The sequence below is a fragment of the Carcharhinus amblyrhynchos genome, chromosome 9, assembly GCF_965287045.1.
Source record: "Carcharhinus amblyrhynchos chromosome 9, sCarAmb.v2.hapA, whole genome shotgun sequence".
Classification (NCBI taxonomy): domain Eukaryota; kingdom Metazoa; phylum Chordata; class Chondrichthyes; order Carcharhiniformes; family Carcharhinidae; genus Carcharhinus; species Carcharhinus amblyrhynchos.
In genome coordinates this window covers 71,023,787-71,043,716 of record NC_137332.1, presented here as the reverse complement: position 1 = coordinate 71,043,716, position 19,930 = coordinate 71,023,787, and the positions used below count along the sequence as shown (strand labels likewise).

Here is a 19,930-nt window from a genome sequence, read left to right as displayed (position 1 = left end):
CTTCCACATTCCTCAGAATCCTGCCTTGACCCTGTAATCCGCATTTAAATTTGTCCTACCAAAATGAATCAGCTTGCACTTATCAGGGTTAAACTCCATCTGCCATTCTATCAATGTCTCTTTGCAGCCTATAACAGCCCTCCACCTCATCCACTACTCCACCGATCTTGGTGTCATCAGCAAATTTACTGACCCACCCTTCAGCCCACTCCTCCAAGTCATCAATAAAGATTGCAAATAGCAGAGGACCCAGTACTGATCCCTATGGTACACTGCTGGTAACTGGTCTGAAAATTTTCCAATTTCCTGTAAGGACTCATTCCATTCTCCCAGTTTCTTTGACTCTGTTACACCTGTTCTGCTGATGCAACCTTCCACATCTGCGCTTCTGATATAAATCAGGATTGCCATCCAGAGTGGTTGATCGACCACTTCACTGTGCCCAGTCTACTTCACACACGTTTTTTTTGTTCTCACCCCTTTCCCTCCTTCCAGAGCACTAATTAATAGGGTCACCTTGCCCTTGCCCTTCTCCGGATCATTCTCATTTTTATTTGCCAGCTCCAGCTTGATACTACCACCAAGTACATCTTCCCCTTTCAGTATTCCAGTCACCACTAACACATGTCCAGCATCTTTGTGTATTCACAGGAGATGCTGCACCTGTAGTTTGACCTTTTCCTTTCTCTACATCCAAGACCCCAGCCATTCTTACCAGGTGAAACAGCGATATTACTTTTACTCTGAAAGAGAAGAACAAGGCAAGATGTACTTGGTGGTGGTATCAAGCTGGAGCTGGCAAAAAAAAATGATCCGGTGGAAGGAATGGGCAAGGTGACCCTATTAATCAGTGTTCTACTAATACTGTTTGCTGCTCAGTAGAGAGGGCTAAACTGGGTGATGACTTTGCAGAAACATGACCATAAGTATCCTGTCAATTGTCGTTTCAATTCACCACCTTGCTCCCACCTTTCTGTCCATAGCATGCTGTGATGTTCCAATGAAGATTGATACAGGTTAAGGAACAACACCTGATCTTTCATCTCCACACAATACAACACTCAACACACAACTTGGATAATAGCCTTGCCTCTTTTTTGCTGAATTGTTTTTGATTATGTTGCAATTGGATGGCTGCTATATCATTCATCCTTCACTTGGACACAGCTATTGTTTTTTTTTACTGTATACATTATCACTCTAGCTATTGCATCAAAATCCCTTGTTTATTTCTCCTCTCCACCCTTTCCTTTTGTTCCTCCCTTAAAAATCTTAATTCCGACGATAAGTCATTGATCTGAAGCAGTCTCTCCACACACTGCCAGTCCTGCTGAGCATTCTAGCATTTGTCTTTTTAACATCGGCTCCAGAGCCACTTTCACTTCGAACCTCCATTCAAAAGAATCAGTTTTATTTGTTATGTTGGAAATACTCCAGTCAGCTTTTTGTGCAACGTTTAAACACTGAAGGAGTTAGAAAACCATTGGTGCATGGATTATTACAATTTGCTGGGCGGAGAAGTGCTGAGAAATGAGATTGCAGCTAATGGATCCATTTTGAGAGTTGGAACCAGCACTGTCACCTTTGGCCAAATGGTTGACCTGTGTTTCACTTTGAAACATCTTCATAAACATACTTTGATAACTGCCAGTTAAACTACTCTACAGCTCAATGGTAACTCAAAAGATAAAAGTTTTGAGTCTCTCTGAAAGATAAAATGGTTTAGTTATACACTGGATTGTAATGGAGTTAATGAAATTGGTACAATGATATTTTAAAGATTACCAGATCTTAAAAAACACGCTATTGACAAATTGTAATCACCAACATGCAATACATGTTGTTACAGCAACACCATTTTACTCACATATACTCCAATTGAGTATTCTGCCAGGTTGGAAGAATCATTTCCGAATGTTGTGAATTAGTTTATTTATGTGTATTGTGTAAAGCTTTTCACTTTACTGGCATTCTTAAGTAAACTAATTCAGAATATCCACTGACCACAGATTCATGCAGAGTTATGCCCAGTGGTTTTGAAGTTCATTTGGGTTTCCTTTCGCATTTTTTTTGGAAATTTGTTTCTGAATTCTGAATTTATAATTAAGCTAAGCTTGTTTAAAAATGAATCAGAGTTGAGTGTTGTGCTGACATTGACTGGAAGAGGGACTTTTTTTTTTGTTGTGGTGCCAGATACTTATTTGCCATTTCAGTCTTGACCTTTTGTAAAGCCTGTATCTGTCAAAGTATCGGAAAGGCTTTTCCAGAACTGTGTGTTTCTGGAAAGGACTCTGAAATGTTTCCCTCTCCTTCTCTAACCCCAATCTTTTCCTGCCCCCCCCCCGCCCCCCCCCCCCCCCCCCCGCCACCCCTTGCACTACCAATTTGAGGTGTTATGATTACAGAATACACAAGCAACCTTAAGAGGTTATGATTACAGAATACATCATGCAACCTTAAGAGGAAGATGCACTATGATCTGATTTTTGCCTGGCAGCATTTATTGTGACCTATTGGCAATTTCTTCTAGCTGTTGCTATCAATGGTATCTTTGTTACATTCTGTGACTTGCTCTATGACAAAGTTATGAAATAAGAACATACTAAGTGTAGTGGAAGATTTATTCAGACACAGATTAGCTTCCCATCTATCAGGACTGCTTAATGGGAACACATCAATAAATATTTTCTTGCTACTCAAGTGCTCTCCATTAAGAGACTTTGACTGTAACATTGTTGAAGATTAATTTCACTGAATCTAGATTTAAAAAATACAGCTGTAAGAACATTTTAGACCAGTGCTAGATTTCTAATTGTGCATATTTGAGAAGTGTATTGTTTTTAGAAATTTTAGTTGAGTGCCATGAACTTTGGGCACAAAATAAATGTCTCCTTTCAATTGTACAGATAGTAACTATGGAAACATCACTTTCCAACTGGGAGAGGAAGGGGATGTAGAGATAGAGGGAGTTGACGAGAAACAGGACATCCTCTCCTTCCCGTCAGACGTTGTTGCAGAGCAGCTGACGTACATGGATGCTGTGAGTAAACGTGAACTTGGGGCCGTTCTGTCGGGATCAGTTGCCCATTACTCTGCGTGTGATGTTTTGGACGGCAGTCAGTGATCCAATCTCTCTTCACGTCATTAGCAGTCACTATAACTGAGTTCACACACAATGCAGTGTCTAAGACACCAGAACATGTTTGACATGTGACCTCAGTAACAAGATTGGAATATCTTTCAATGAAAACTTCAACTTTGTTTCTCTGAAGGTGAAAGTCATGAGAAACAAGTAGCCTTGGGGGTGACTGAAAACCCCTTTATTATTAACATCTACTGTTAGACTTCTATGCATTGTGTAATAATAGTATTGCAGGATTAAAGCTACAATGTTCACAGCTGGCATAAAAATGGTAACAAATATGAGCAGGCTAGTGCATTTTCCTTTTTTAGTTTTCAGATAAAGACTGATGCAAGTCTGGTTTGCATGGAGAAAGCTTGGCACACTTTTCATGGTGTATAGCAGTCAAAGTGCAACCAGTCCACTTGAGTATCCTAGAGAGTTGCAGCATGGAAACAGGCCCTTTGGCCCAATTTGTCCATGCCACTCAGCTTTTAAGCATTAAGCTAGTTCCAATTGCCCATATTTGGCCCATATCCCAGTCTACCAGTCTTACCCATGTGACTGTCTAAATGCTTTTAACAAGATAATTGTACCTGCCTCTTCTTCTACCTCTGGCAGCTCATTCCAGATGCCCACCACACTGTGGAGGGTGGGGGGAGGGAAATTGCCCCTCTAAACCCATTTGTATCTCTCCTTTCTCACCTTGAACCTATGCCCTCTAGTTTTAGACTTCCCAACTTTGGGAAAAGATGTTGACTATCTACCTGATCTGTGCCCTTCTATTTTATAGACCGCTAAGATCCCCCTAAGCCTCCTATGCTCCTGATAAACAAAGTCCCAGCCTCTCATTGTAATTCAAACCATAATGTCCCAGTACTACCCTAGTCAATCTTTTTTACACTTTTTTTCCCCTAGTTTAATAATATCCTTTCTATAATAATAGGGTGACCAGAACTGTACACAGTATTCCAAGTATGTCATGTACAAATCTCAACTGCTGTATTCAATGTTATCGTTTATGATGAGAACAATTTAACATATGCTATTGGAGGGTACAAATAGGCTGTAAAATTAGTCTTTTGCCCAATCCTACCTGGACAAGTTAAGTTAAAATTGCAACCTATGGTTGTCTCAAAATGTTTTAGAAATCTGTTTAATTGAAATGCCTAGTCTATGCAGGACATCTTACTTTTTTTAGAATATTGGGAGAGGGCAGCTGTTTAACAGTAAAACATTGTATCTATTGACTTCCTTTAGTCCAGATCAGCTATTCTCCTCTCCAAACATCACTGGATCCAGGTAATAAAGTACATGCTGCTTTAGCACCCTGAACCCACCCACCCTACTTCAACTACATGCTGCCTCTTTGGCAATATGATCTGCAGACATGGGAGTTAGCTTCTACCAGTACTTTGATGCCTAACTGTACCTCTCTGCCATTTTTCTTGACCTTTTGCCTTGTCATTTGCATTGTTAGACTGGCAGTTCATTCAGTTGTGCATGAACAAGCCATAAATTTCCCAGCATTGATCATGGAGGAGAATGAAGGCATAGTCCATCTTCAGCTGGCACTAGAAACTGCATGCCTTCCCAGTCACCATCTCTGATTAAAAACAAACTGTCTACAGCATGTACAAGTGTCACTTTTAACCCCATCGCACAAAGAATTCAGTTCAATTCTAATACTGCCTGCTTTTGATCATAGAACAATCAATCTTCCACTGAAGCCATTGTTCATGCCTTTCATTTCCATATCCAAAACTCTTCAGGAGATCCTCCAAAACTCTTGACACTGTATCCTATCAGCACAAATTCACCACTTCTCCAACTCTAGTATTTTCTGCCTATATTCCATGCTTGCATTTCCTCCCCAAATCTTTTCTGCCTCTTGCTGCTATGGCCTTTCTTAAAACATACATCTTTAGCTAAGGTTTTGGTCAACCTTCCTAATATTGCCCCTTGTTTCTGGCTATGTCTTGAATCCCATCTCCATATGATTGAGTAATATAGTTGTAGCTGTTGTGATTCACTCTCACCTTTTAATTTGAAGATCTTGTTAGATGTTATCAAATATTTTAATTGGTGTATGAGAGGCTCTTGTAAAGTAGATGATCTGGTCAAAAGTAATCTGTCACTCACTTATGGGGTAGAAATTTGTCTCAGGTGGTTGTGCAAATTGTGTGGTATTGGATTAGCCACTCATTATATATACACCATCCAATGTTAGCAGGCAGCTGAACAGATACTGCATGTTTCACTCCACTAATGCACTCCCATACCTGTGAGAATTATACACTGTCGCTGTCTAACCTTTATTTTAGTTTTAAATGTACAAAGTAGTGAAGCTGGTTGACTCTTACCTGGGCAAGTTTTATTTGCACTTTAGTGTTCAAAAGGTCTATGGTAGTGAAAACATCTTTTGCATTCATTTTTATTTTTGATCAGTACCTGTTCAAAAAGGTGGTCCCCCATCATTGCCTGGGATGCATCTGGTCCCAACGGGACAAGAAGGAAAACAAACATCTAGCACCTACAGTCCGGGCTACTATCACCCAATTCAATCTCGTCACTCAGTGTGTCATTAGTACCATATTAAAGGATCTCCAGTTGAAACCACAGCAGAGGGCTAAAATAATTGACAAGTGGATTCACATTGCTCAGGTATGACATTGTTTATTGATCTCTATGCAAAAGGCAAAATCCCACAGGGATGTGGAAGGCCGCATGCAAGCAATTTGGGTGTTAAGTACAGAGAACCTCATGGATAGTGGGTGAGGGAGGAGCAGTGAGGTAAGCTTCTGAGGAAGAGAAGTTGATTGCTTCTGTAGAATGTTGAATCATGGCAATCATAATTCCCACAGTGAGTTTGGAAGCTGAAATCAGTCTAATTTGCTTTTGTAAACAAAAACCCAGTATGTGCTGAACATTGTATCCTTTGTATAGCCGCAAATAACAGAGTAAGCTGAGTAAGCAGCCCCTTCTTAATTTGCAGTACCTATTACAGAAGCTGTTTGCCAGCTCCTGTGCATTAGAGATCCCGTAGTCATATCACAATCTGGCATCATTTAATTGTATGAAATGTATGGCGGCCATGTGACTGCCCTGCGTTTTTAAAGATCTAAAGCCACTGTTAGGTTGAGCTCTGGGTCAAGACCTCTGCCCAGTTTTCAACCTAGGCTTTATTTTTCCTCAACGAAATCAAGTAGTTAATAAAGCTGCAGGATGTCTAAAGAGGAAGAGGTTGGATTTATGTAGCTGACAGGTCATGCCTCTGCTAATGCTTGTATTTGAATATTAACAAGTCACGTGAAGGAACAATGCAAACTGATTTCAGGTTATTAATTGCATTTCCGCAATGAAGTTGAGTATTACAGTTTGTACTTTGCATCCCTTCCCCTTCTGGCTGTAATTAATGTTTATAGTTTATTCTTCCTTTCCATCAATTCTTGCTGGTGAATGACCCCATGCCCAAGTGACTTCCCTCCAGCATCTTCCAAATTGGCTGTTCATCACACGCAGAGGCAGGGGATGGGGGGATTAAAAGAGATTGGGAGCAGGTCCTCTTTTAGGTCAGCAATAGAGGCAGACTGGGTCTAAAATTATCAGTGCCAGTTTGGTATTCTGTTTTCCTGCTCATTTTGGGGAAGGTGGGTTTGAGGCTCAGCAAGGGTGCCCACCTTGGTTGCGCTCTTTAAGATCATTGACAGGAGGTTAAATGAGATTTTCCACTTGGTCTCCAATTTCACAACATGACAGGTACAGTTCAATTGGCTGCAGCCTGGCAGACACCCAGTGGCAGTCTCGCATGTATACTCCAGGTAGGCAGACAGGTCCTCCCTGCCTAACTGGGTACCAGCACAACCAAAGGCCACCCTGTAGAGGCAGTCCCATCCTGTTGGTGGCCTTTGCTTTATCTAGAATGAAATCAGATTTTTTGTTTCATTTTGAAACATCTTCTATTACTTATCCTTGGCAGCAGCTGGCTGTTCCCCTCGAGCTGGAAGGCTGATGCCCCTCTAGGTTTAAGAGCCTGCCTGTGATCCCTGTCTCCACGCCTTTTTCAAGTGAGCGCTTCCATAAAAATCACACATCAGTGACATTTTTACAAATACACCCTCACCCAGCCTCTCAACCAGGGTGGTTTTGGAACGTGGCAACAGTCCCAGATCCTGTTTCCTGCCCTCGGCAGTGGGAATTATGACTGATTTAATTTCTCCTGCTTCCTTCTGTAGAGCCAAGTGTATGGTGGGCACTGCTGCTGCTATCCTAGTTGAGATCAGCTAACTTGGATATCAACAGTTTTATTGTAGTCAAAATGTAGCCAATAGAAATGTACTCAATTTTGTGATTTATATGCTTTTCTTTATCTTGTGCTGCCTGTACTACCCTTTTTGCACTTTGTTAGAAGTTACAATATTTTGTTACCAAATCAGCTTAATAGAGTGGGCAGAGGCTTCCCTTGTCTTCCCTTCCCCTCTCCTCTTCCCTTCCCCTCTCCTCTTCCCTTCCCCTCTCCTCTTCCCTTCCCCTCTCCTCTTCCCTTCCCCTCTCCTCTTCCCTTCCCCTCTCCTCTTCCCTTCCCCTCTCCTCTTCCCTTCCCTTCCCTTCCCCTCTCCTCTTCCCTTCCCTTCCCCTCTCCTCTTCCCTTCCCTTCCCCTCTCCTCTTCCCTTCCCTTCCCTTCCCCTCTCCTCTTCTCTTCCCTTCCCTTCCCCTCTCCTCTTCCCTTCCCTTCCCCTCTCCTCTTCCCTTCCCTTCCCTTCCCCTCTCCTCTTCCCTTCCCTTCCCCTCTCCTCTTCCCTTCCCTTCCCCTCTCCTCTTCCCTTCCCTTCCCCTCTCCTCTTCCCTTCCCTTCCCCTCTCCTCTTCCCTTCCCTTCCCCTCTCCTCTTCCCTTCCCTTCCCTTCCCCTCTCCTCTTCCCTTCCCTTCCCCTCTCCTCTTCCCTTCCCTTCCCCTCTCCTCTTCCCTTCTCTTCCCTTCCCCTCTCCTCTTCCCTTCTCTTCCCTTCCCCTCTCCTCTTCTCTTCTCTTCCCTTCCCCTCTCCTCTTCTCTTCTCTTCCCTTCCCCTCTCCTCTTCTCTTCTCTTCCCTTCCCCTCTCCTCTTCTCTTCTCTTCCCTTCCCCTCTCCTCTTCTCTTCTCTTCCCTTCCCCTCTCCTCTTCTCTTCTCTTCCCTTCCCCTCTCCTCTTCTCTTCTCTTCCCTTCCCCTCTCCTCTTCTCTTCTCTTCTCTTCCCTTCCCCTCTCCTCTGAAACACACCATCTGACCACAGCTGAAGAGATTGTACTGGAGGAAAAATAAGGGAGTAACGAGCGTGAAGTGTGACAATGTTTTTCCGTAATCTGTTTTTGCTGCTGTTATTTTCACAGCTGAACTTCTGTTAATATCTCAGATTCTGTCTTATCAGCAAATGGGAGCTGCTGTTACTTACACAGAACTCCTTTGTTTTCCAACAGGAATGTAGGATCTTGAAGAATTTTTCATCTCTGTATGCGATTGTGTCTGCAATGCAGTCAACTCAAATATTCAAGTTGAAGAAGACTTGGGCATTCGTATCAAAGTAAGCTCCTTTTCCACTGTCGCTGTGAAATATTTCTGTTAAACATACAGTACTGGATAGCAAGTTCTACGTGTGTCAATTAGACTACCAGAGGTACTTGCTGTGCACTCCTAACAATTGGCTAATTGTCAGAATTGTTCTTCCTTTGGCTAGCGCCAGGGACCTGGGTTCAATTTAGGCCTTGAGTGACTGTGGAGTTTGCACATTCTGTGGCTGCATGGTTTTTCCCCTTGGTGGGACTAGCAGGATAAATCCATGGAGTTAGGACCTAGATTAGATTGTTATTGGTGCAGGTTGGATGGGCTGAATGGCCTCCTTCTGCACTGTAGGAATTCCGATTCTTAATAACGCTGTTCAGCTTGAACTTTAAATTATTGTGCTCCCAAACTGATCTGCTCTTAGATATAACCTGCCACAATTCGCCTAGAATGATGCTGTGCCAGCCATATAAGACGGTGGATAAAAGCAAATTCCTGTGGATGCTGGAATCTGAAAAGAGCTGAACATTCAAAGGGTCATCTGGACTCAAAACGTCAGCTCTTTTCTCCCCTTACAGAAGCTGTCAGACCTGCTGAGATTTTCCAGCATTTTTCTCTTTTTTGATTTCATAAAGGGTGCTGGAAGTATAGAAAAGACAGTCTTTTATCTCCTGAGGAAGTGCAATAAATCTCTGAGAGCATACACCTGTAATTTTTATCTCTGTGCTGCAGACAATTTAATCCTGTTTGCATTTTTGGGTTTCTTGACAGTTTCTCTTGCTGCCAATAATATTTGCCAAAGGATAGCTAATCCGATTCGTTAACATTAAATTCTGTAAAACTCCCAAAATGCTCATCATCCTCCATTGTCTTCGTTACCTGTTTGTAGATGTCGGAGTCCTTGGCAGCCATTAGTTAATCTCCTATTCCCTCATGAGTAATTTGTCTCATTCTCTTGGCTAGGCACAGTACTTCAATGTTTCACGAGCTTTCGGATATATTCTCCAATGAAAATAACTCTCTGACAAGTAGAGACCTGCTAATGAAGGTAAGATGTTGCATGTGGCTCAATGGATCTATTTTAGTGAGCTGTTCAATGTTTTAAAATAAATAATAAATAGTATCTATAATGAGTTAAACTGGCGGCTGACTACATGTGAATGTTGTCAACCAACGAAGCAGTAAGTGTACTGGTGGTCTGGTTTGGCTTAAGCATTCAAAGCCTGTCGGATGCTAACTTTTTTAATAAACATTTAATGTGGGTATGCTGCCAAGAATACAACCTAAGTATATCTTAGAAATTTGAACTTGAAGGATAAAGTGAGACTTGTGCCAATGATTTTTTGTTTTGTGCACTGAGGGCATGTAATTAAAACCCAAAGTGGAAGAGTTACAGATTCGATTGGTTCCCCTAAGTATTTATTTGTTAAATTATCACCTGTTTTTCTTGTTTGTCCTCTATAATAAGGATTAGTTGTTGCATGAGAACTGGGGCATATTTGTAATCCGATTGCTTTATTTGCTGAATATTTCAGACTGCAATGATCTAATTTCATATAGTTTGTACCAAAACAGACCCCAATCACAGCATCTGGAAACATTGTGCTTTTTTTTGTTTTAAGAGAGCCACATACTCCAGGAATACTGAATTACCAAAATTTTATACATAGAAATTTACAGTGATGAAGGGGCCACTCGTCTGATTGTGACCATACTGGCTGATTAGCAGCCGTCAGTCTAATCCCACTTTCCAGATCTTGATCCGTAATTTTGATTTTGATAGGTGTACATCCAAGTAGTTAGAGGATCTCTTGTCACTACCAGCGAGTTCCTAAACCCTGTCACTATTATTAGAACCATTGGAATATCCACCCGATTGGTTCCTAGTAAATCCTGCTCTTTATTTGGTTCTGCATTGGTTCTCAATGTATTCTGACAAAGTCTTTGGGTTTCTTTGATTTACTTGCCAATATCTTGATGCCCTCTCTTTACTTTCCTACTTTCTTTTTCATGTCACCCCTACACTTTTTTTTACTCCTCCTAGATTCTTCATAGCACTGAGCCTTTGGTATCTTTCATAAGCTTCCTTTTCTTTCTTCTCCTAAGCCTCTTGACAGCCAGGGGCCCTGGATTTGTTAGTCTAGTTTTTTTGAGGGACATATTTGACCTAAACCTCTTGGTATCCCTTCCTTGCCTGCCTCCCATTGAGGGCTAAGACCAATTGAATAACAACTCCTTTTCTCTGATGTGCTTATCAAGAATATTGGATGATTGTTAATGATTTTGCCAGGATATTTTTTGAAAGTTCTGGAAGACGGCCAAATATACCAGGGTCCTACACCAGAAGAAAAACAAGCCCAACTAGGAATGCGCACTCGCCATGTTTTGGATATGGCTTGCAACACCTAACTCTCGCTATCTGAGAAGGACCAAAATGCAATCGGTCAAATTGAGGGGTTTGACAGGATTGCCTGTTTTAATATGTGTTTGACATGATTTTGCAATGCCATGCTGTGGTTGTACAAAGTTGATGTGACTATTGACTTGCTACGTTTTGGCAGTGTGACAATAATTCAGTTCATCTGAATTGATTTTTGCCTTTTCTAAAAGAACATGATTCAGCTCGAGCACATATTGCACTTCTAGGAATTGCAGCTGCATTCTTCTCCTACCCTTTTCACCACCGTGCCTGTTTTTAGTGCTTGGCTCCATGAGGAGCGTTTTTATTTCCCCACTTTCAGGCACTCCCTTTCAAACATGTCGTCTTTGATTTGAATTAGTGTCCAATAGGATGGGACGCAGTAAATCTATGCTAATATTGTAACAATCAATGCTGATACTTGTGTTTTGAAGAAAATGGCGATCTCATAAAGCATTTGTCCATCTCTGGGGGACTGTATCCCCCAAATTAGATACAGATTTTATCTTGAAGTGCTTCCAAAGTTGTTTTTTTACTTGATTAAGCTGATTGGCCTAGTAAATGACATGCAGGAGGCCTAAATTTGATTTTGCTTCTCCCTGTAGTGGAATTTTCCAGCATATTTTCAGTTGAATAATTGGGCTGAATGGTCAATATATTAGTCAAGAATAAGGTACATTCCCAAAATTCATAATTTGTGGGTTGCAGCAAGTGTTCAGTTTGTCTCGTGCTGTTTTAAAAAATATTAAGGCACTCCAACATCGCCTGTACATACAATAGCACATCCTGGCATATTTATCATCACTTGGGTATCAGGAAGCCATTGTTTCTCGCTCCTGCCGTAAGCTCCCTCCTTTGCTCAGACTGAACTGGACAGCGGAAAAACTTTGGCTTTCTGTTTTATCTAGACCTATATCCTACATGAACTCCATCACCAAGACCACTTGTTTCTTTGCAGCATCTTGTGTCCCACATCAACTTAGTTCCAGTGTCCTTGCAATTTTTAATCTTTACATTTGATGGGATACTTCCAACACCCCACTTTTGACGAGCCTTAAGTCCAACTTTGTACCTCATCCTTGACGTGTTACTCCCTCTTTCTCGCTAACTTGAGGAATGTTCTGAAAAGCTTTATTTTCAATCAAAATTTCAGTGAACTCTCCTAACAGTTGTGCTCATAGTCCATTAATTTTTATCTGCTTAATTACATTATAAATATCGAGGTGCCAAATTATCCCACATGCTTCATTGTGTACAGAGCAGAAAATAATCAAGCATGGGTTGTTGTTCAATTCCTAATCAATTTTGGAGGTAGTCAAAGCATTTGTCTTCTGAATTCGAAGAGGACTGTGTAATATTTTTGTTAGGACTAATCTGTCAGGCACCCTGATCCATAAGCACATTAGAAAAGGAGCAGCAGTAGGTCATTTGGCCCTTTGAGCCTGAGCTGCCATTCAATAAAATCATGGTTCATGTTTTTATGGGCTCAGCTCCACCTCCCCATAATCCTTAATTCCTTTACTGTTCAAAAATCTATCTATCTATGCTTGCCTTAAAGACAAACATTCAACAAGGTAGCCCCAACTGCTTCACTGGGCAGGGAATGCCACAGATTCATAACTGTCTGCTGGGGAATTCCCCCACCCCCCAGCCCCACCCAGAAACCCTAGGTAAAAATTTCAAACCGCAATTACCCTGCAATGGGAGCCATCCAAAAGTACAATATAAATAGCAAACTTTGGTTCCAACTGTCTTATAATCGTTTCCCAGAAGAAGTCAGAATTAAAACCACTTCTAACTTCTGGATAACTATAAAGTACAATATTCACTCTGAGCCCCACCATTGACAACCCAACCCCCATCCTGCTGCTCCCCAATTCTACCCATTTGTCTTACAAACTTACCTTCTCCATGTCTTTCCCAATGTGGCTGGACCTTTTAAACTTGCCTGCTTTATGACAACTAGAACTGTAAAAGAAGGTGTGGTTTTCCTTTCTCTCCAACTCTCTGCCTGTGGCACCTGCTGCATTATAATAAATGAGTTCAAATCCGACCACAGAAACTAGGGATTTAGTTTCATGCCTATTGATTTGAATTTATCAGATTGTTGTAAAAACCCATCTTATTCACAAATGTCATCGAGGGTAGAAAATTGGTTATCCTCATCTTGTCTGCCCTACACGTGACTCCAGATCCACAGCAATACAGTTAACTCAACTGCCTCCGAAATGGCCTAGCAGCTGTCAAGAGAATGGCTTGCCACCACCTCAAGGGCAATCAGAAACAGACCTTTCTAACAAAATCACAAACAGAATTTGAGATTCAAATGCCCTCAATTACATCATGCCGTAAACTACATTAATTCTGCTGTCGACAGACGATCCAGTCTCGAGTGCATCACCCAGAAAGTGTTCTCTTTTGTGTTCTAATCTGAGACTGGCATTAATGATCAGCTTTTGTGTTCATTTGGTTCTCAATATGGGATAAATTGTGGTTTCACTTCAGAATATTGCAAGTTGAAATTGGAATTTGCCCAACATGTTAGCACAAGGCTTCAGATTTGCTATGTAACTTATAAAAACATGAGGCTTTGGGGTTAAGATCTCACTTGGTGTCATATTGGCCACGAGTTAATAATTGATTTTCTTCCTAAATCTTCAGGAAGGAACTTCAAAGTTTGCAAACCTTGACAGCCGTGTGAAGGAAAACCAAAAGTGGGGTCAGAAACGGCTACAGATGCAGAAACAAATGGTGTGTCATCTAGTCATTCCAAGACTTAACAATTCTCAAAATTCAAATAGTGATTCATCTTTAAGTAATTCTTTGCTCAAATAAGGCTATTAATCAGTTCTCTTTTCTGTTTCCAATGAGGACGCCAGTGTTGCTGTTTGACTGGTTGCACTTTAAAAGCTATAATTATTGGCACTGTGCTAATGTTTTATAAATGTAATCATGTATTGACAACAAATGTATCATTTAAGATCTAAATTGTTCCACATTTAAGATGATCCAAAGCTAGTATGGACAGAATCTTCCTCATGGTCTAGAGGGTAAAGGCAGTATACTGACTCAATCACTGCTGAGTATACTGATGTTCACAAGGGTAGAAATTGGGGCTCACATTTGGTCACCTATTTTAGGATAAGGAAGAAAGAACTAAATTCCATACAGAAATAGGTAATTAGTGTCAGCTCAAATCCGTTAGGCTGAATGGATTAGTTCTGGGGATGGATGTATAATCCTGTGAAAGATCATGCAGGTCAATGCACTGGATTGGAAGAATGAGATGGAATCTCAATCAAATGCAAGATTGAGGATTTGGCAGGAAATCTATACACGGAAGAGCTGTGGACACTCGGTTGAAGATCAATAGATTTTGAATCAAGGAAATCAAGGGAGATAAGAATCGAGCCAAAAAGTGGAATTAAAGACGGTCACTTATTAACTTATTGAATTGTGTGAGCTGTAGAGTCTACTCTAGTTGTTACTTGTGTCCTTTTGAATCTCCTTCTGCGCTATAAAATAACACAACTAGTTGGCACTGCTGATAGCTGACCATTAACTCCTGCTGGAAAGCTGCATATCTGATCATTATTTAAGGACTCAAATGATCTCAGCTGTAGTGCCTTTTGATAGAATAAGGTACCAATGGTCATCCTCCAGGTCACCATATGAAGACCAGTTCCAGCCATGAATTTCTGGTAACAAAGGAGAAAAAGAAAATAAAGTGATGGAGGATAATATAATATTTTGCCAGCACTTGTAATTAAGTGAACTGCTTGTAACTTGGGGTTATTAGAGGCAAATGTTGTATTTGACCAATGCTGTTTATTTATTATTGTTTTGTACATAATTACTTATCACTTGTGTTCACCATTAGCAAGAATGGGTAATCTATTTATAAGCCCTGATGTGTGGCAGAATTCCCAACCTTCAAGTGATTAATATTGATCAAATCAACATGGGAGATCCAGTTCTAGCTTTCTATCCCATGGTACAATCTGTAATTAAATGGACTTGTGTGTTTGGGTTGCAAACTGATTTAGTTGCATACTAAAGGGATCGGTTTTGGATGGATAGTATGTTTAGGAAACGTGACATGCATTTAAAATGGATTAAACAATTTTTTGCTCCTCTTTTATAGGGTGTGATGCAGGGAACTGTGCCCTACCTGGGGACTTTCTTAACTGATCTAACTATGTTGGACACTGCTCTTCCAGATTATGTTGATGTAAGTCTCTTTACGACATGTTGAGATTTCTTCTTTGCTATGATTACAGTTGTAGTGCGAGTTGCTTGGAGATAGGAATCAAAGTGACAATAAAAGAATTAATGAGACTAATGAATGAAGCACATTAAAGACAGTACATGCACGGCTTTGATTTGATGCTTTGTACTATGGATCAATCACTTGGTGATTTACATGCAGCTTATTCACAAAGCAGCCAGTTGAGTGTAGACCTATTTATTTTGTAGCCTGAAAATGTTATCTAAATTGCACACTTTTTATTTGCCTAGGTAAGATTCTGTTAATTGGACATTTTTTCTATTGCATTCTTAACTTTAAGCTTATTAATGTCACAGTAGGCTTACATAATACGGCAATAAAGTTACTGTGAAAATCCCCCAGTCGCCACACTCTGCCTGTTCGGTTACCCTGAGGGAGAATTTAACATGACCCAAGCAGCTAACCAGCATGTCTTTCAGACTCTGGGAGAAAACCAGAGCACCTGGAGGAGACCCATGCAGAGAGGGGGAGAACATGCAGACCCCCACAGTGACCCAAGCCGGGAATTAAACCCAGGTCCCTGGTGCTATGAGACAGCAGTGCTTGCCACTATCTCCCCTAGCTTGCCTACTTGTATAATAAACTTGGTGTTTACAAATTTGACTGTAGCAGAGGATTCTATATAATTTTGCAAAATAACGCTCAGTCAGTGCAATGCATTTATTTGTGTTGTACACATTGAGTTTTGGCTACATTTTAATCTGGAACAGGTTTCCAGGACTTGGATTTCGCTCCTAGGAATCCTTTCAAGTTCACAATCTTGTAGTGTGATCTGACCTTTCTACAAGTCAAATTAATTTTTGCTGTTCTTGTTTGTCTCATATAGAATGGTTTGATCAACTTTGAGAAGAGACGGAAGGTTCGTATAAATTATTGTAGCGAGCAAAACTTCGACAGTTGTATTTGGGGGGGAAAGGGGAGCATGCCTCTGTTTTTGGATTTGGAAGTGGGAATCCAAAACTCCAGGTCTGAAACATAAAAGTCACTAAAAATTGGGTGAAGGAGGAACTTGGCATGGTTGTCTTTCCGGGAAAGCTAAATGAATAAGAGAATGTTTGGAGTCTGATGAAGACGCGAGAGGTATAAACACCACCACACAACCAGTTGGGCGAAATAGCCTATGTCTGTGCTGTTAATTTGAGTAAGAAGTCTCACAACACCAGGTTAAAGTCCAACCAGTTTATTTGATAGTAAACCCACAAGCTTTTGGGGTTTGTCCCTTTGTCAGGTGAGTGGAGAGTTCTGGTCTCAAACAGAGCATGTAAAAGGCACACCCAGTTTACAGAATACTGATTAGAATGCGAGTCTTTACAGCTAACCTGCTATGCAAGTCTTAAAGATGCAGACAGTGTGAGTGGAGATAGCATAAGGCATAGGTTAAAGAGATGTGTATTGTCTCCAGACAGGACAGTAAGTGAGATGTTGCAAGTTCATGCAAGTCATGGGGGTTACAGATAATGTGACATGAACCCAAGATCCCGATTGAGGCCATCCTCGTGTGTGGAACTTGGCTATCAGTCTCTGCTCAGCGATTCTGTGTGTCATGAAGGCCACCCTGGAGAATGCTTACCTGAAGATCAGAGACCAAATGCCTGTGACTGCTGAAGTGTTTGCCAACAGGAAGGGAACAGTCTTGCCTGGTGATTGGCAAGCGATGTTCATTCATCTGTTGTCGGAATGTCTGCATGGTCTCCCCAGTGTACCATACTTCGGGATGTCCTTTCCTGCAGTGTATTAGGTAGACAACGTTGGCCGAGTTGCAAGAATATGTGCCGTGTACCTGTTGGATGGTGTTCTCACGTGAGATGATGTCACCCATGTTGATGATCCAGCATGTCTTGCAGAGGTTGCTGTGGCAGGGTTGTGTGGTGTTGTGGTCACTGTTCTCCTGAAGGCTGTGTAGTTTGGTGTGAACAATGGTCTGTTTGAGGTCATGTGGTTGTTTGAAGGCAAGAAGTGGAGGTATGGGGATGGCCCTGGCGAGATGTTCATCTTCATCGATGATATGTTGAAGACTCCGGAGAAGATGTCATAGCTTCTCCACTCTGGAGACAATACACATCTCTTTAACCTAAGCCTAATGCTATCTCCACTCATGTTGTCTGCATCTTTAAGACTTGAATAGCAGGTTAGCTGTAAAGACTCACATTCTAATCAGTACTCTGTAAACTGTGTGTGCCTTTTACATGCTCTGTTTGAGACCAGAACACTCCACTCACCTGACAAAGGGGCAAACCCGAAAGCTTGTGGATTTACTATCAAATAAACTGGTTGGACTTTAACATGGTGTTGAGACTTCTTACTGTGTTTACCCCAGTCCAACGCCGGCATCTCCACATCATGACTGTTAATTTGATGCAGTTTGCCTACCAGCAGTCACTGCTAGGTAAAGCATGTACCTAGTGGTGTTACGTGAATTATATTATAATTTAGTGTTTTGGCAAGACTGAAGGTATTGCCTTAATCCTGAGACTGGTTGAATCATTTCTGATAATCGGGAAAGTGGAACTGAGCCACTTCAGATCGGCCATGATCTAATTGAATGGCGGGGCAGGCTTGAAGGGCTAGATGGTCTACTCCTGCTCTTATTTCTTATGTTCTTATTATGTTCTTATTCCTCAATAATCAGATAGCAGTTTCTTCCAGAAGAGAAACATTTGCAGCAGTCATGGCATGTCAGTAAATTGAAGCAGGATTGCAGCTCCTGTTTTTAGCACCAGTGATGGATTTTTAACACCCATTTCTGACTTTTCTACTATCAACTTTGCAAACATGCTTTATTGCTATCGTTACAGTTGAGCATGTTTTGTGCTAGTTTCATTTTATGCCACGGAGAACCTGCAAATGCTAACACAACAGGAACCTGACCATGTGGAAAGCAGTGACACTTCATTCCTAAAACTGCAACTTGAGCTCCACTTTTTTAGCCGAACCCAGGAATGAGATGGGTTCCTACCTGATCCACTTTGCACCCTGTCTGATTTGACTCCAGTGGTTCATGAAATCAGGAGGGACGCAAAGTGGCTATCTATCCCAAATCCATACATCCCCCATCTAGGTGGATACGACTATAGACTTATCAACTGACCAGTTTTACACTTTACAACCCAACAGTGCAATGCTTTTGTCAAATTTTCACTCGGATAACGTCTTCGTCTTTTACTTGTCAAACTGTCACTGAATGCAAGATAGAACAGAACATAAGAACATAAGAAATAGGAGCAGGAGTAGGCCATCTAGCCCTTCAAGCCTGCCCCGCCATTCAATAAGATCATGGCTGATCTGTCGTGGCTCAGTTCCACATTCCCGCCCTCTCCCCATAACCCTTAATCCCCTCGCTTATCAAAAACCCATCAACCCGCGTCTTAAATATATTCAGCGAGGCAGCCTCCACCACCTCAACGGGCAGAGAATTCCAGAGATTCACCACCCTTTGAGTGAAGAAGTTCCTCCTCAACTCTGTTCTAAACTGCTCCCCCCCCCCCACCTTATCTTGAGGCTGTGCCCTCTAGTCCCGCTGTCCTTTCTGAGCGGGAAGAACCTCTCCACCTCTACCCTATCAATCCCTTTCATCATCTTATATGTCTCAATAAGATCCCCCCTCATCCTTCTAAACTCTAACGTGTACAAGCCCAGTCTATTCAGCCTCTCTTCATAGCTCAACCCCCTCAACTCCGGTATCAGCCTAGTGAACCTCCTCTGCACTCCCTCCAAAACCAAAATATCCTTCCGCAAGTGCGGCAACCAAAACTGCACACAGTACTCCAGCTGCGGCCTCACCAGTGCCCTGTACAGTTGCACCAAGACTTCCCTACTTTTATATTCAATCCCCCTCATTATGAAGGCCAGCATCCCATTTGCCTTCCTGACCACCTGCTGCACCTGTAGGCTGGGTATTTGCGACTCAAGCACAAGGACCCCCAGGTCCCTCTGCACCGTAGCATGCTGCAGCTTTTTGTCCTGTAAGTGGTAGCCCTTCCTACTATTATTCCTACCAAAGTAGATAACCTCACACTTGCCAACATTGTATTCCATCTGCCAGGTCCTCGCCCACTCGTTCAGCCTATCTAGATCCCTCTGCAAACTCTCTACACCCTCCGCACAATTTGCTGTTCCACTTATCTTTGTGTCATCGGCAAATTTCGACACCTTACACTCGGCTCCCTCCTCCAGATCATCTATATAAATAGTAAATAGCTGAGGCCTCAGCACCAATCCCTGGGGCACTCCACTAGTCACCGACTGCCAATCCAAATAGCACCCATTGACACCCACTCTCTGCCTCCTATTTGACAGCCAATCCCCTATCCACGCTAACACCTTACCCCCAACTCCATGTCCCCTAACCTTCTGTAACAACCTTTTGTGCAGCACCTTATCAAACGCCTTCTGAAAATCGAGAAACACCACATTCACTGGTTCCCCTCTATCCACCACACTAGACACATCCTCATAGAATTCCAATAAACTCGTCAGACACGACTTCCCCTTAACGAATCTGTGCTGCGTCTGCTCCATCAAACAATTCTTCTCAAGGTGCCTCGCTATTTCCTCTTTGATGACGG

The 19,930-nt window shown here is 41.9% G+C and overlaps 1 protein-coding gene across 1 annotated transcript in view; it reads left to right on the top strand.

Annotated features, from left to right (window-relative positions):
- Positions 1-19,930, top strand: part of LOC145347931 (ral guanine nucleotide dissociation stimulator-like 1) — a 117,852-nt gene that overhangs the window by 82,390 nt on the left and 15,532 nt on the right. Inside the window, exons 18-24 of the mRNA XM_080195920.1 lie at positions 2,907-3,040; positions 5,570-5,785; positions 8,577-8,680; positions 9,622-9,706; positions 13,739-13,828; positions 15,222-15,308; positions 16,192-16,224. Of these exons, the coding sequence (XP_080052046.1) occupies positions 2,907-3,040; positions 5,570-5,785; positions 8,577-8,680; positions 9,622-9,706; positions 13,739-13,828; positions 15,222-15,308; positions 16,192-16,224 (749 nt within the window). The remainder of the gene's footprint in view (positions 1-2,906; positions 3,041-5,569; positions 5,786-8,576; positions 8,681-9,621; positions 9,707-13,738; positions 13,829-15,221; positions 15,309-16,191; positions 16,225-19,930) is intronic.